The sequence below is a fragment of the Papio anubis genome, chromosome 6 (assembly GCF_008728515.1).
Source record: "Papio anubis isolate 15944 chromosome 6, Panubis1.0, whole genome shotgun sequence".
In the NCBI taxonomy this organism is placed as follows: domain Eukaryota; kingdom Metazoa; phylum Chordata; class Mammalia; order Primates; family Cercopithecidae; genus Papio; species Papio anubis.
In genome coordinates this window covers 134,322,869-134,340,566 of record NC_044981.1, presented here as the reverse complement: position 1 = coordinate 134,340,566, position 17,698 = coordinate 134,322,869, and the positions used below count along the sequence as shown (strand labels likewise).

Below are 17,698 nucleotides of genomic sequence, written 5' to 3'. Positions count from 1 at the left end.
ATAATACACAAATGAATAAACCCTTAAAAAATATCAGAGACTGAAGTTGAGAATCAACTAAAACTGAATGATACTAAAAATAACAAAAGAAGCTTTTGCTATTATATTTTGGACACGAGGATTAAAGAAAATTATGCTTATATCAGGGCAGACAGTAAACTGCATTTTGTTGGTTTGTTTGAGGCAGAGCCTCACTCTGTCTTCCAGGCTCTGCAGTGGTACAGTCACAGCTCACTGCAGAGCCTTGACATCCCAGGGTGATCCTTCCACCTCAGTCTCCCAAGTAGCTGTGACTACAGGTGAGCACCACCGCGCCTGGCTAATTTTTTTGTGTTTTTTGTATAGACGGGATTCTGCCACGTTGCCCAGGCTGATCTCAAACTTCTTGCCTCAGCCTCCCAAAGTGCTAAAATTATAAGCAGGAGCCACTGAACTGGCCCAGTACAGTGTTAACAGTGGCAAATCCTATTTTGCTAATGTCACTCAGTTTGATATTGAGAGGGTAAGATAAATACCACATACAAAAAGAAGAAAGTAAACCCTGCATATAGATGAGAATTCTAGAAAACAGCAAATGTTCACTTCCAGTAAGTTTAGATATCAGCTCCCAGAAGAATTACATCCCATCCGTAAGAAAACTTACAGATCTGTGTCATTGGAGCCAATTTGTCTAAGGTCACTGATGACTTTCATATCACCAACGCGATGCATGTTTTCAGTCCTCACTCTTCTTGATATTTCAGCAAAATTCAATACCGGTGATCACTTACTTCTCCTCACATTCTTGGCTTCCATTATGTAAACCCACTAGTTTCTTCCAACCTTTCTGGCCACTCATAGGTTTCCTTTGCAAATTCATAGTCCTCTCATTGGCCATTAAATGTTGAAATTTTTCCTTAGTATCAATAGCTTCAATTACAAGCAAATGTAACTGTCCCATTAAAATTCTTAGAAGTCCATAATCTAGACATAATCCTTTGCCCTCTACACCTATATATCCAACTACCTAATTGATTTCTTGACTTGTGTGTCACTATAAACTCCATGAGGTTAAGGACCACAGTTGCTTATATTCAGTATCCTACATCTAACATCTAGCATGATGCATGGCAATTAGTGGACACACAAATTCTTATCAAATAAATAAATAAAGACTATTCTGATTAGAGAAATCTTAGTTGACGATGGAGAGGGCAACACTTCAACTGCTGATTGAGCCATCAATACAAACTAATTTGAGGCTCACATTTTGTAGGAATATTAACAGGCTGATATGCATATGTTACTAAACATGTACGCATATACACACACAATCTTAGACAAAATTTCAGTCTGGCAGCATCACACAAATCCTGAATTTCAAGTATTTAGTTAACTAAACTCTTCAATGGAACTTTATTAGGGCCTTCATTTAAGAGTCTGAAAATACAATACAATAACATTTCTTACCAGTAATGTTTATTTTCAAGCAACTTGCCTCTGTTTAGACTGATTTTTTTTTTCTGTTCTCAAGTTTATACTACTGTTAAATATTATCTTTGATATAAATTTTCATGAGTAGAAAACTTTTTCTAAAATAGATTTGCAAAAAAGAATTTCCCACCAAAACCTCCAGCAATTCCATGACTTCTGTGGACAGCACCCAAAGTTTGCCTCCTTGTTGGTAATTCATTTTTATACATGTCCACCCACCCAAGAAGCAAATTTCTATTGGTTCTGTTTTATTTTCTCCTAAATTAAGTCTAACCTAACTAGTATTTGGCACTTTGCTTTAGTCAGAGATTTCTCTAACCCTTTGACAAATTCCAATGTTTCTATTTCAACCAGAAATAATTTCCTGAAATCTCTGTACCAAATGAAAAACACTGCCCCAAGCCAGGGAAATTCAATATGCACATTAAACACCTTTTCAAAAAAAAAAACTTAGTGTATTCTGTTTCACCAACATAGGGTAAGTTTCTTTTCCACAGAAGTTCCCACCGATAAAGAAATCTCACAACTTTTTGAAACAAAGTATTTAGTTGATAGCAATGATAAATGTACTCTTCACATTTGTAGGAAAAAAAGATCACTATATCCATGGCCAGATGAGCAAAAACAAACCAGTATCTAACCTTGAAGAAACAGAAATGACTACTATAAGGAAGTGCTTTCCTCCATTTATTTTATCTAGCTAGAAAGCATATATTAAGCCATCTATCAAGAAACAAAAGGTTATCTTGTGTACTTAGCTGTAGATGTATGCCAAGGGAAGCTGCTGTTACAAATTAATAAAGTAAGAATGCACACAAACAGAGCGTGCTTGATGCACTCAGCTTCCAATAACCTAAAAATACCTCCAAAATAATATATATTCCAACACAGAGATCCATTTCAAATCCAATGAAACAAAATGCTGGCCATTTCCTATATTATTGTTATTTACTAACACCCTGGAGTAGCTTTAAAGAGATATTCTAGCAAGAGTGTTGAGGATAGGAGAAGAAACAGAAGAGCAAAACGATCAAGTTAACTTGATACCTATGCCTCCAAACAAATAAGACTTTGGCTGCTTCAAGTCATATTTTTATTTTAATGTGAATATTTAGATTAGACTTGTGGTAGGCTGAATAATGCCCCCCACACACAAGTATCTATATCCTAATCACTGGGACTTTGAATAAGTTAGGTTATATGGCAAAGGGGAATTAAGGTTGACAATCAGCTAACGTTGAGATGGGGAGAGTGTCCTGGATTACCAAGGTGGACACAATACAATCACAAGTGTCTTTAAATGTGGAAGAGGGGGGCAGAAAAGAAAAGAGATGATGGTGTGGGCTTTAAAGAGAGAGAAAAAGGGTCATGAGCCAAGAAAGACAGGTGACTTCTAGAAACCAGAAAAGGCAAGGAAATGAATCTTCCCCTAGAGACTCCAGAAGGAACCTAGCCCTGCAGACCTTTTTATGGGCTCAGTGAGACTCACCTGACTTCTGAGCTCCAGAAATGTAACAGAATAAATTTGTGTTGCTTTAAGCTACTAACTTTGTTGCAATTTGTTGCAGCAGCCATAGAAAACTAGTATAATACATACTTCAACAACTAACAAAACAACAAACTGACAACAATGAAAACATTATACATCCTGTTATTCCTAAGCAGAATAACAAACTAACCATCTTATATAACTTGTAGTTGGGGAAGGGGAACTCATGGTTTATTTCAGACCCCATTAAAACAATTAGCTATTCATCCTTGGGTATCAGTTTTCATAAATATATATACACATATGAATACATATATTCATAAATATATATATAGATATATATATGAGTTTATTGGAATGTTCTAAGGTTTTCTAGAATTCTCAAGTGTTTTTGCATCCTGAATGCTAATTATGAAGTGTTGTTTGAGCTTTGACTTTTTCTATGAAATTGTTTTCTTAACCTCTAATGAGCTTTTTTTTTTTAAAAAAAAAAAAAAAAGTAGTCATGTTAAAATCCATCCAATGTAAGTTCACAAAACTATTCATAATAACCTAGTGCCTTTCACTTTAGGTCTCTAACAAAGTCTCTGCTTTACTACAGCACTTCTGTCGTCTTTCAAAAACACTTAAGTTCAAGTAAGAGAACTTGGTGTTGAAAGTTAGAGAACGTTTCAGTTAATACCTGCCTGCAGCTTTTTTCTATTTCAGAAGAGGGAAGACCAAAAAAGAAATCAATATTGTGCAGAATTTTTCTTTTAAGTAAGTCTTAACATACAGATTTTACAGGTTCAATGAGGCATTATCTAGATGAAGAAACAATATATCTCTTTTTTTTATGGCTAAGAAGCCTTTCCTGTAAACTATTACAAGTCTGTGATATACAGCTTAACATCTACAGTTAAAAAGAAAGAGTGAGTCACCAAACCGAAAATAAACCAGACAAGGAACGTTAAAATCACATTACATTAAGAGCTGGGTTGCCTTCTATAAGTTAGAGAATCAAAATATTCTTAGAATATACGATAATGCCTTCAATAAATATCACTGAAAGATATAATTTAAAAGTAAATTTTATGCAACAATGTTCTCTGGGCTTTAAATGAATTTAATATTCCTGGGAGTAAATGACAGTCATGGCCAATAGTTGAAAACAGTCAGAAAATATATATATTCAACATTTTCCCAACCACTGTTATAAATATGCCCCATGTCAAGGTATTTTACAGGGCATCCAGTTTTCTGATATAAGTACTGTGAGATTCTTTTTACATTTAGTCGACAAAATAAAATTTTACTTTTCAAGACATTTGGAAGTAGAAACTGAGGCAGGAAATGAATGGGGGGAAAGTGAATAGGCAGAAGATTCTAGCTATTAGGGAAGATGAGAATGAAAGGCTAAACAATCCTGTTCCAGAAAAAAATCTAATAAGGATAGAAACTTTCCAGGAAGAGTTTGGGGCAATAGAGATGGACAGGGATATTACCGAGGAGAAAAGAGAAGTCTTAAAGGAAAGCAATTATAAAGTAATGAAAAATTTAAATCAGAAATGCATTCACTAGATACAAAACAACCTTTAAAAAAAAACCCACAACAAAAGCAGGTCAATCAATAAAGAGAATGTGTCCTGGCTGTGAAATGGACCAGGCAAATGGACTCACTGATAAAATACATTCCTTTTTATTTTTAATCACAAACTAGTGGCCCAACAGGTATATGTGGAGTGTGTATGAGGTTAACACTGGGTATTTTCATACTGTATTTCCGGCTGGGTTTCAAATGAGTTGAATATCGTCATGCCAAGTATGGTTTCTCTTCAATTATTTTAACTGAGCTAATGTATAACAAGAACATAGCAGAAGCAAATAAGTCTGTGTGCCAGCTTATGAGCAGGTGATAAAACATAGCCAAAGAAATAAGAAGACTGAAAAAAGGCAGTTGCAGAAACAAAAGAGAGAGAGAGGAGAGGGGGAGGAGGAGAGGCTGGAGAATGGGGAGATGAAGGACACAGTTCAATAGGGCAAAGTAGAAGTTGACAGCAACACAGCCACACCTTGCCGTCTCTCCAAGGCTGCTTCTTCCCTCCAGAGAGGATAAAGCCAAGCGAAATCAGGTGATTCTGCTGAACTTTTGCTTCTAATCTGTTCTTTGTTTCTCTGAGGTTTTCTCCTCATGAACTCTGTGTTTTATTTGAACAGTGCCGCAGAAGCCTGGTTGTGCTGCTTCTGTTTATTCACATGGTTCGTGATGTCACAGGTGGGTGCACCCGAGCTAAATGCGGCACGTGGGTGTGTGCACTTGTGTGTTGCTTGTTTGTTTTGTTTTTTGACACCCCCCCCAATGTAGTTTAAGGAACTCCCTGAATTTTTGACACCCCCCTCATTTAGTTTAGGGAACTCCCTGAATTTGTTATCTTTTTATTTTGCAATAATTTCAAACTTACAGAAAAGTTGCAAGAATAACACAAAGAATTCCTGAATATCCCTTACCCAAGTTCACCAATTTTCAACATCTTCTATTATGTATTTCCCATCTTTACATCTATTTACCATTTATTACATATAATTCTACATATTTTCAAAACAACTTGAGAGTGGTTGCATACAACTTGCTCTTTAACTCCCAATAATTCAATAATATGTATTTCCAAACTGTAACAATATTCTCTTACATAATCACAATATTGATATTAAATTAAGAAAACTTAACATTGATACACTACAATTATACAATCCAGAGTTTGGTAAACCTGTGAAGCAAATCTAGTCTGCCACCTGATTTTATCTATTCAGTTTTACTGGGACAAAATCATGCCCCTTCTTTACTGCATTATTTGTGGCAACAGTGTGAACAACAGCAGAACTGAGTAATTGTTGCATGAGACAACAGTATTTCCTGCAAATTCCAAAACATTTATTTGTTATTTTATTTTAAAATTTTTCAGACACCTGATATAATTCACAGTCCATATTCAACTGCCAATTTTCTCAATAATGACCTTCTTAAGTATAATTTCCAGTCTAGGATTCAACCCAGGATCCTGAATGGCATTTAGTTGCAACTCACATCTCTAAATCTCCTTTAATGCAAAACAGTTCTTCAGCCTTTGTTGTGTTTCATGATACTGCCATCTTCAAGAATATAGGCCAGGCATTTTTTTAGACAATTTCTCTATTTGGATTTGTCTGATATTTCCTCATGATGAGATTCAGGTAATGCATTTTGTCGGAATGCTACAAAAGTGGTTTTGTGTTCTTACAGCATCCTACCTGAAGGCACATGATATCTGCCTGCCTCCCCTCAGTGATATTAATTTTGACACTCAGTTTTTCCACTATGTGGTTACCATTTCTTTTGGCTTGCAATTAATAAAATGTCTGTAGGGAGGTGCTTTAAGACCATGCAAATATCCTGCTCTCTGTCAAATTTCTACTACCTCCAATTTAATATCCAATGATGACTCTTTTCCAAATCAATGTTTACTATAATGGATGCTAAGTGGTAATTTTCCTAATTCATTTTTATGATCAGAAATCAGATGTTCAGAAATATTAAATGACTCACCTCCCAGTTATTTTTCAAGGATCCTTTAGAGAACTTGAGAACTTTCAAAACTCTTAATTTCCATGATCTTAGCCTCTCAGAGTACAAAATGCCTGAACAAATGTTCTCAAGACTCAGATAACCAGAATCTCCTGCTCATCAGCATACAAAACCTATCTTGTAAAGCTACTACTGTGTTAAAAAGCTACATTTTTGAAACTCCATTGTTTTCATTCTAGAATGAGCATCAATTTCTATAATACAAAGTAGAAAACAAACATTAAAGACAAAGTAAAACAAAAACAAAACCTGACATATTTTGTACAATCTGAATTTTTAGTCTGATCATGAATCACTCCTTTCCATTTAACCTAAGAGGGCCACAGATCATCATGCAATAACCACTGTCTTAGGCTCAAGAAATAATAAAACAAGGTGTAGGGACTGATAACTAAATTATTTGCAAGATCACTGCCAGTGTTTTGCTAGGTAACACTAAACCATATTCAATTATACCCTTGAGTCTCCTAATTCAAAGGGAGAGCAGGATGGTGGGGAAAAAAAAAAACCCTGAAAGTCATGTTGTAAGAGAAACATGAATGGTTATTTAAAGCAGAGGTGACATCATGGGACATGATAGCTGTCATCAAATAGAAGAAGGGTTCTCATATGAAAGAAACATTAGAAACTGACTTAAGACATTCACAAGAGTTTGAACTGTGTCCTAGAAAACACTACATTCTTCAATGGAAAAAAAAAATGATCTTCCTAACTCACCTGATCCTAGGAGAAAAAACAATGACCTCAGAAAATAAAATAAATGCTTAGAACAATCTGTGGACTGAATAAATGGCAAGGAGTTGGCAAAATAAGGCTATATAAGTATCTGTATACTCCTTTTCTCAAATCAAACTTAACTTCAAGAAATAAAGTTTTCAATGCCTCTGTTCATCAAAATATAAGTTTTTTGAACTTCTGCAACTGAAGACTCACAACTGCCTCAGGCAGAAGCAAGAAGAGAAATAACTTCATACCAATGCTCACTGTCATTATCTTTTTCTCTGCAGCAAAACGTATGCCCCAAACTGACAACAACACAAGGGCAGGAAAAGATGCTGCTAAAAGGAAAAGATCACGTATGAGTGTTGCGAATACATCTAAAAACACCCAATGTCTCAACTGAAACCGAAGCCATATAATGTAATAAATAGCTTAAGAACCATTAGTACTTGTACCAACTCAGGAGATAAGAACTACTGCCTTTCAGCATTAAGTTTATACCATAAAATTTGAAACAATCTCCTTTACACAATGTGGCAAGGTAGGCCACATTCATTGGTATAGGATGATATAAAATGGGCCCATCCTCTCTTGGTTCACTTTTGAATTTCAAACCCTGCCTTTATGGGAAGCTAAGAAATTAGAAGCATCATTACACAGCGTTTACACACAGGGCATCTACCATCAGACTGCTTGGGCCAAATCCTGGCCCTGTTATTATCAGCTATGTGACCTTGGGCCAGGTACTTATTTTCTCTGTATTTGTTTCCTCATGTGTAAAATGGTGATAATAAAGGTAAGTACCTTATTTAGTTGCTGTGAAGATTATACAATATAATATTTTTAAAGAGTGCCTTGCACATAGAAAATATTTAAGAGGCAAAGCTACTTTCTATTGGCAATAGGGAGGCAGTGAACATTTAAGACAAGACTCCCATGATTAGATTTTTATTTCAGATCAATCACTTTGAGAGAACAGTGAAAGATAGATTGGTTAGAGGAGGTTATTTGTGCAACCAAAGCAGAAGACAGGAGACTACTGCCACCGTCTAGGAATGACACTCTGAAGATCTTAACTACAGCAGTACTGGAAAATGCAGGAGGCGCAGGTACGAGAGATTTTAAAGAGACAGTGCAAGATTTGATGTAAGGAAGGTAGGAAGAACCAAGGTCAACCAGCAAGTATCAGGCTTAGGGAACTAAAACTCTGCAAAATTCATAAGAAACAATCTTGGGCACAAATAATACAACTGCTTTTAAGTATGCTGAGATTGAGGTACTCCTGGGCATCACTGTGGGTTATGGTCTTAAATAAATCTGAAGCACAGGCTGGGCTGAAGCACAAGGGACTGGGCTGGGATGTTTATTTGAGAGCCATCATTTCACTAATGAGAAAAATATGTTAAGTTTATTTTGGAGAAAAAAACAGATGACACTTCCTTAAAAAAGACAATATATGGCCATATCCATTATACATGATGTTCAGTGTCAAGTATTTGTGCAGTATTTAATACTAACACTAAAATCCTTCTATCGATAACATTCTACTAAGTCTTCAAACTCAGCACTTAGAATTTTTTTTTCTTAAAAAAACATTTAGAAAGGATATCTTACCAAAACAAGTTTTGCATTATAGGTAAGTCATCATGTCATTCTGTAATTCTCCAAAGAGGACATTCACAGTACAGATTTACTTCGGCTGCCCAAGAACTACACCCTCACCCCATGAGGTAGTCTTCGTGTTTACAGCACTTTTCCTCTCATATCAAGAGCCCATCTCCATCATTTTCACTGGAGTCATATAATCAGACCCTCAACAATATCTTGGGACACACACACAAATGGTAACTCTGGATGAAGACAGATATGTTAATTGATTTGACTGTGGTAATCATTAGACATGTATATGTATATCAAATCATCATATTAGTACCTTGAATATATATTCTTTTTATTTGTTGGTTAAATATTTAAGAAAACAAAGAAAACATCTTGGGTAGCATCTTGCTCATGATATGTTCAGAATGTCTTGTGTGCTGGAAACGATCCTTGTTGTCTGAGGTCAACCAATCCAAAAATATGTAAGCAGTATGAATGATCAACTAAGCATGAATCTTTAGAAAGAATATGTATAAACAATACACTGGAGAATCATAAAGTCATTTTAATAAAGCAGGCTTAGTTCAGTAAGTGTATACCATATATATATATATATATTTAGTTTTATTTCAACACTCTTTTTACAGTGGCTGAGTGGTGTTTTAAAATTCTTTAGTCTCATTCATAGTCAAGAAAACAATTTCATTTTGGTTTGATTCAGCAAACACATTCATAGTTTTCAGGTTCAGCACATATTTAAGTCCTGGAAATCTGCAAATAATTAGTGGGGAACTTAGGATATGTGATATTAAGATCTAGATGATGACTAATTTCAGCAAGTATGGGTACTTTCTAAATTGCTTTTCTAAAAGAAAAAATCAATCTTGAGAGTGAAAAAGAATAAAATCTTACTAGGATGTTACCACAGTTTGTAAAATAAAAGGGCTTCCATGTGTTTTCCAAGCACTTAATAAAGAGGCAATAAAAAGTTAAAACGTGATTTCCAAATTTTATGAAGAAGTCAGAGCAATCATGAAAGCCAAGAAGGATAAAAATGTTTACCCAGTTTGATGTGAAATTACCCTGAACTAAATTTTAGAAAAAGTAACAAATTTATGGTAAATAAAGCAAGCTAATTTTTCCATTTCCGGAAGCCAACAAAGTCTATTAAAGAAAATATACACAGTTACACTTAGTAACTAGCAGATGTATTATAGCTAGGCAAGAGATCTTGAAGAAAGGTAACATTGTTTTCATGGTTGCTCAACATTTACCACAAAGCTGCAATTTCTTTTCTGTACCCTATAAATTAAGTTCAAAAGCTAAACTTCAAGAAGAATAACCTCCATGTTTCAACTAATAGTATTTAAAAGCACCAAAGAAAAGACGACTACTTAGTTCATTCAAAAAGACTAAGAAATGAAAAACTGTGTAACATGTAGCTGATATTTGTGATTTTAAAAAATGTAGAGAGAAAATGTTCAAATATACAATTTAAACACTGACAATTTTTTTCATTAGTAAAAAACCAACCTAATTTTAAAAAGATCATAATTAAAAGCCATCTTTTTTCATAGGACAGAAAGAAGAAACAGTGTTCAATTCTGAGGCATTTGGGGATAATTTAACAACTCCTCCTCCAGCCATCATTCTCCATATGCCATTGCTACTGCCACCAAAATGAAGAGGCTTAGGATAGGAACTGCACAATAAGTGTAAAGATACAATTTAAGTATCACCTTACTTAGCGCAAATGTGTGGAACGTCATTTAAACTCATTGAAAGAGAGGGTGTGGTATTCTTGCCTACTTGGGAATTAATTAATTCAGGCAATCTTTGGAGATAGCGTTCTGATATCTACCATTCAGTGGGGGAAATAAGTAGAACAAAGATCAAAGAGTTAAAAATTGATGTGATTTTGCTTACGGCTCATGGACTCCTTCATGCCTTACTTACATGCTCCTTCCTAACTCTTGTTTTCTGATAGAATACCAGCAAATACATGAGATCTTCCTTTTTTGCCTTCTCACTGGATTCGTTCTGGACCCATCACCGTGCCTAAGTATTGGTGGCTGCAAAGGGTTGCAGCTGACCACACCTCAAGTACTGCTTGGCACTTTTAATTGATGTGCTAGTTCTGGAACTGCTCTAACCTTCTTTGGTCTTCTCTCCACACTGGAGAGTGCAATACAGATATTCAGGTAACCCTAACATGACCATCATGCTGACAAATGCAAACAAAACAATGTTACAAAACAAGACCACGGACAGAGGCCATTTTGGAGTTGTATGATACTCTGCCACTCTCAGAAAGAGATGATTTCAAATACATGTGAGTTTTGGGGGTTTTCTGTTTGTTTTTTAGCAAAAGTATAGATGACCATGCCTTGGGTGTTTGCTAATCAGCAGAACATTTTCAGTTACTTTCCTTTTCACTTGCCCATATCAGAGAAAAGCAGTATTATGGATACAAAAATAAAATTGGTAAGACAACATTAAAGTTTTGCTAATTTACAGGCAAATAAAGAAGCGTCTCCAGATGTAGGTTAAGATATATTGCTAGAAAATAAAATTCCTAAGATACAAAGTTCCTTATAGTACTTCCTCTTCCTGGACTCACAGGTGAGTTGAGCAATCAGCTCCATACCAACTTCACCTTAGCCATCCAGCTGGCTGAGTCTTCCTCACCCAGTGCACCCGGGCTCCCACTCCTCCCTAGAGAGCTACAAAGTAAGCCAAATGTTCTCAGCAGGCAGGGCAATAGATTTGAAGCTGGAATAAAGCCTCAGCAAACACTGACTCTACTAGACTGTAGCTGGTATTGTTCTAGTTGAAAAAAGGGTGCTTAATGACTAGCCCAGAAAACTTCTTGTCCTGCCACAGTGTTTATAGTGTGTTCAATGGCCCAGTTCACTAGGGCTTTACTTCCCCAGCATCAATAAAACTGTATGATTCTGGTACAAAGTTATTGCAACTAATTCAATGTCTCAGAAGGAAAAAAAAAAAAAACTGCATTTTATTTCTGAAATGACTGTGACACTAAAAATTAGGGGGAGGGGAACCCAGTAATTTTGGCCATCCTCATGCAGATCACTGTGAGTCTTGCTATAAGCCTGTATGAACTAAACGTAGTTATAAAATTCCATGTTGACTCAATCCCAGTCAATGTCCAAATTCCACTGTAACAAAATCCATCTTAATTCACACATAGTGTTTTCAGACGGTGGTGATGACACCAAGCTGGCACAGGGCCTCTTTGCAGTAAACAGGTTGGGAAGGGGTACATTTTTTATCGCAATAGGAGTATTAAGGAGGAGGTTTCACACATAGGTTTTCTCTCTCTGCCTTCCTAAGAGAGATGCTTCACTTGGATAGATGGTAAAGCAGTATAGGTAGGATTTGAAAGAGAAATAATTAGAGGGGATAGTTAATGGCTCGTTGAAAGCAGAATTAAAAGGGGAGAAAAGCATTTCTTTTCTCACAGCAAACAAATTAAGTTTCTTGAATTTTACTTAACACTATTTTCCTACTTGCTAGAATGTCTAACTTCTGGTTTTTGGTTAAAATAAGGACTCCATTCTTATAATCTTCATTTCCTCCACAAAATTATTTCTTTCACTTCAATATTCAAGAAATAGCTCAAAGCTCAAGGCAGTTGCCCAGAATCCACTTACTATATCTCATAACCAAACTCAGTGGCTTTCTCAACCTCTCAGATACCCTTTGCCTTTCCCATTTCTCTGTTTGCCCTTGACTTCCAACTTCACACATGTTGGCTCTGAATTACACGAAAGCGTTGCCCCCACTACCACTCCAATACCACACCTTATGCCAATATTCTTTTTTCTGATTCCTTCCTCAGTGAGCTCATTGATCTCATTCACTTTCTGTTCTAATGACAGCCTGACTGTGGCTGAAACCCAGGAGTCATCACCAGGCCTGACCTCTCTCATTCCCCTTTCACACTTGTTCTTCCAGATGCCTGCAGGACATCTCACTCACATGTCAACTAAACTTGGACATGTGAAAACCTGAGCTCTTCTTCCCCCAACAATAAGCAAGTGTTCTGAAACTCCCTAGTGTTACTTTTGTCCTCCCAAACCCCTAGGCTCATAAATTTAAAGTTATTTGTGACTCTCTCTTCTTTATCAACATTCACCCTAACAAACTACCATTTCCACCTCCACCATATCTCCCTGCTCTATCCATTCCTCCTCAATTTTAGATGTGGTTCCGCTCATGTCATTATTCCCTCACATATGAATTAGTTAGTCCCTAGCTCACCCACACACCTTCAGTTTCTTCTCAGTACTGAATTAACAGAATAACCTCACACAACAGGTAAGGCATCTTACAGAGCAGTTTAACACCCTCATTTTCCTGATGAAAAGCTAAGACTCAAAAAGGTGAATTAAATTCCACAAGTTCACATACATAGTTGGACGTGAAGCCAGGGCTACAAAACCCAGGGTTCATGACTTCCAGTCCAGTGTTCTGCCCATTTTATCAGAATGCTTCCAATACCACATCAGTCACCCACGGCCAAGGCCCACTCTGAGTCTTCACACATCACAGGGAAACAAACCTAAAATCTTCCACTGTACTATTCAAGCCATTAAAAATACTTTCACTGCTTCTCCAGATTCACTTCTCATTACTCAGTGCTATAATCCCTCTTCCCTAAGTCATTCTCTGTCACGCTCTTACCAACATAACTTCACCCAACTACTAGATTGATACACACACCATCCCCTGGACAGTCCTCTACTTTTATACATATTACAGCCCAGAGAACAAGCTGTAAGACCCATAAAGAGCCAAACAGGTTTGCATTTTCAATTCTCATTTCAGAGAGAGAAAAAAATAAAAGCTCAAATTACCCCTTATCTTTTGAAGGAATTTTGAAAATGTATTTTCTTCATTCATACAAAGTCCTTAATTTTATTCAGCTGTAAACATGAAATACATAGCCAATTATGTAGGTTCAACTGTTAACTGGCCACTTACCTTACCTCATTGCCAAGATTTAGAATATGAAATTTTAGATCTTTTTTCATATTTGCTATGTTGCATACCAAATCCTCTGCATCTTAATTGCTTTACATTGATGGATGTTTACAATTTGCAAAACTCCCCAAGAGACTAACCAATGCAGATTTTGAGATGATGAACTAAGATGAGATAAATGAACGGAAACTCACTCTTTAAGTGACCAACTAATTGATCATTTTCCTATTATAATGATGTCTGTTTCCCCATGCAATACTGTAACACTGTATTGCAGGGATTGTGGTATCAATACCTCCTAATTCATTAAGAATCCCTTCCACATCTTTTTCTCCTCCAGTTATAAATCTACCTCCCTCTTTCTTGACCTGATTCAGTATCATTCCTCAGTTGCCTTGGAGATATTCTGATTTAAAATATTATAATTATAATATTGTTAACTTGTTGATAGGTAGTCTTCATCCTCTACCAAGAATTTTCATGAATATACATTTTAAGAGTATCCAACAAGACTTACATACTTCAAAGAATTGGGTCTTCGAGTTATTTTATCTTTTCCAGGACTATATAGATAGCATTTTGCAGAAAACAAGCACACTACAAAGGCTTGCTAACTAAATGAAGGGGGGTTCTAAAATGAACTGTTTGGCTACTGTACATTTTCTTCTCAGAACTGAATTTTGTTCTAACCAAATATGCTAACCTAAAAGTAAATAAATAAGAACTAATGAATGAATCCTGCTTGCATGGATTTCAGGCAGTAACACAAATTAGCAATTTACACTGTTTCTTTTTTGTCGTTTGTTTTTAGGACTTGCCCTTAGCAGTTCAAACAAGAACACTGACTGTGCTGGCCCTAATGAGACCTAGAACTGTGCTGAATGATGTTGGAAAACATTTCCCAGATCTTTTAAGACGTGAAGTACAAGTGAAATAGACAGGGCTGTAATATCCCCCCAAGCCTAAAGTGAATTTGGAAATATATCTCAGAGTTGCATCTCTGTTTACATTTTCTCATAGTTCATATGGCACTGTAATATATTTGTTCTTAGTCACAAGATATTGCTTAAGCTACTCTGAAATGGGAGCGGCCTTAAAGAAAACCCTGCCTGTGAATGAGATGTGGTCATGAGACATGGGAGGAAAAGGAGGTGGAGAAAGAAAAGCAGGACAAGAAACAGAGACCTGTTTAAAATAAAATGTATACACCAGAAGAGGTGAATAGAAACACACTTTAAGAAACAGACTCAATGGAAAGGCTAAAAGTAAAGTAGCAATGTGGACATCTTAGATAGTGAGCAGTTAACTCAAAGTAATAACAGCCAAATCACAGAAAAGTGCCTCAAAAGCCACCCATGTGCCACTTCAGTTCATTGGTCAGTGAACAGTTTCTGCTACTGATGAACACACACCAACCAAAAAAGCAAGGTGCTAGAAAATACAGAGAATTCCCTCTTCTACTGTTTGCAATCAACAAGACACCAATTGTTCTTGGTTGAATGGCTTATTCTGGGAATTCTTCTGACAGGAGGGATCAGATAGCATCTGTCTCTTACAAGCAAAGGCATTAAACCAATGAAGAGTTCTCATTATTCCAGACAACAACAAATGAAGTCAGAGCACGGAACCAGGTGGTATCCTGCTCATAAAACCACTTGATGCATCAACATTGTCCTTTTTTCTTAGCTGGGCCAACTAAGGGCTAACTTCCTTAGCTGCATGATTCTTAATGAAATAAAATTATACCAATCTGAATGTCTCTTAAATATTTAGACATAAGTGCTCAACAGTGTAGTAATGCCACCAACACCGGGCCCAGCAATTTATCTATTTATTTTCAAAAGTTTGAGCAAAGTAGTACCTTATTACATTATCAAGGCCGAAAAAGTCATATTTTTTCTACAACTTTTTTATCCAACAAATTCATTTATATCTTGTTTCCACCACTCCAAATGTTTAAAAGCAAAAAAGCAGCATGTCTTTCATTAAAATAATGTAATTCAATAACATAATTCTGATTTTACTTCCTATGAGAAGTATTTTTTTTCAAGCAACTTGCTTTATCCTATTAATTCATTTACATCTGCTACTTTGTGTTTAAAAGCAAAAAGCAGCACGTTTCTTATAAAAATAATTTAACTGAAAAATAATATTAATTTTGATTTTTCATTTCCTTTTCATCTTCTTCTCCCTCTGATATTATAAATTTGCAAAGGTTAAGTGTAGTAATATTGAAGCTGACTTATGTATTCAGAAGGTGAACAAGGGAAGGTACAAAACATAGTAATGGAACTCTAATGTGACTAAAGGAACTCACACATTTCCCTAATCTCAGATCACAGACATTACACAATGCATTCAATGTCATTTTGCACCCAATCATGGCTATCCCTTGATATGAAGAACCAACCTGTCCTAAATAAAATCTCTGCACTCCCTCATCAGATTGTCAGTGCCTGCAACTAGTTTAGAATTATACTATAATTAAACTGAAACTCTAATTAAAAGTACTGGGCTAACGTGATATGAAATGTTCACAGCCCAATTATGTCTACTTGCCATTGTCCTCTGGTGTGTATAGATGATATCTTTTTATAAAAATAATGGAACACAGATTTAGTAATGACATCCTGGGCAGGATGTCCTAATAATTTCCAGGGTCAGTCATTTCCTTTCCAAAGTATTTTCCCCTCTTCGTGGTTCTGTTATGCATCCCTGGTTTCCCTTAAGTCCTCAGAAACATATCCTAGCTACTGACCAAAGTGCCCTTCAAATATAATTAACTGATAAATCCTAGACACCATACTATGGTTACCATGTTTATCAAATAAAACAAACAAAAATCCCCCTTTTTTTCTCATTTGGTGTTAATGGACTTATTCATCACCGTTGGTCCTAAATTATGCTGAAGACAGACTAAAGTACAGTGATCTTTTCGCAAACCTATGTTTTCTCAAAAATAGTAGGTTTCAGTACCACTAACCCTTCTTTTTACTTCCTTCTCTAGAAGCCTTAATGATAAATGCTTAGCAAGACTTTAAACTCCTAACAGTAAAATTACAACTATTTTGAAAACATAATGCTTGCTACAGGTTAATTTCAATCCTGTTTGTAATCTTAATTTTTAAAGTAAATTATTAACCTTCAATAAATTTCTACTACAGGCTTTATAGTAGTTTCAACAAATTTGAATAAGTCTGAGTTTGTGATGCTAATTTCATTGTTGTTGAGCCAGTTATCAAGTGATAATACTTACATATATTTGTTCCCATGGTTACAAGTAAACTCGGGAAGAAACTATTTCCTAACTAATCTTTTATAAAGTAAACTTTTAAAACACAAATAAGTCACTTGAAATTTTGTTAATGCTTTATTTTAAAATATTGAATTATACTGCTGAAATACAAAATGAGGCAATGGAAAATTGCACCAATTTATATTTTTTCTGCTAATAGTGTCCTCGAAAATAAATTTAATTAGCATAGTTTGTTCAAATCAAATCACATTTTTAAACTCAATAGTTTCCTTTCCTTTCAGAAAATGCAAATCAAATCCACAACTCTAACTACTATAATTTTAATTTGCTTCAAAACACATACAAACATCATAAAAATTAAATTTTCATTTTAACAAGCAGACAGTCTTAACAGGAGGCACATGAGATCAAATGCATTAGACTGAGGTCTCTGAACCCACAATGAAAAGGAAGAATGAGGTCCATATATGAAACGTAAATTATATGAAGTTTTAATGCTACCCGCAAATAAATACAAGCTATATAATTACAATTCAACTGTATGATTAGGAAA

General features: G+C 35.6%; 1 protein-coding gene across 18 annotated transcripts in view; it reads right to left on the bottom strand.

Annotated features, from left to right (window-relative positions):
- The window catches only part of PTPRK (protein tyrosine phosphatase receptor type K), a 553,640-nt gene that overhangs the window by 500,607 nt on the left and 35,335 nt on the right, over positions 1-17,698 (bottom strand). For 7 of the 18 annotated variants that reach the window (XM_017958330.3, XM_009206124.4, XM_017958331.3 and 4 more), the window contains exon 1: positions 5,014-15,980. The exons of 7 other annotated variants lie outside the window; for them this stretch is intronic. In XM_017958330.3, coding sequence (XP_017813819.1) covers positions 5,014-5,134 — 121 coding nt within the window. In that variant the 5' untranslated portion in view covers positions 5,135-15,980. Of the gene's footprint in view, positions 1-5,013; positions 15,985-17,698 lie in introns of those variants that run through there. 4 more of the 18 variants (XM_009206128.4, XM_017958336.3, XM_017958339.3 and 1 more) reach the window with 3 other exon arrangements.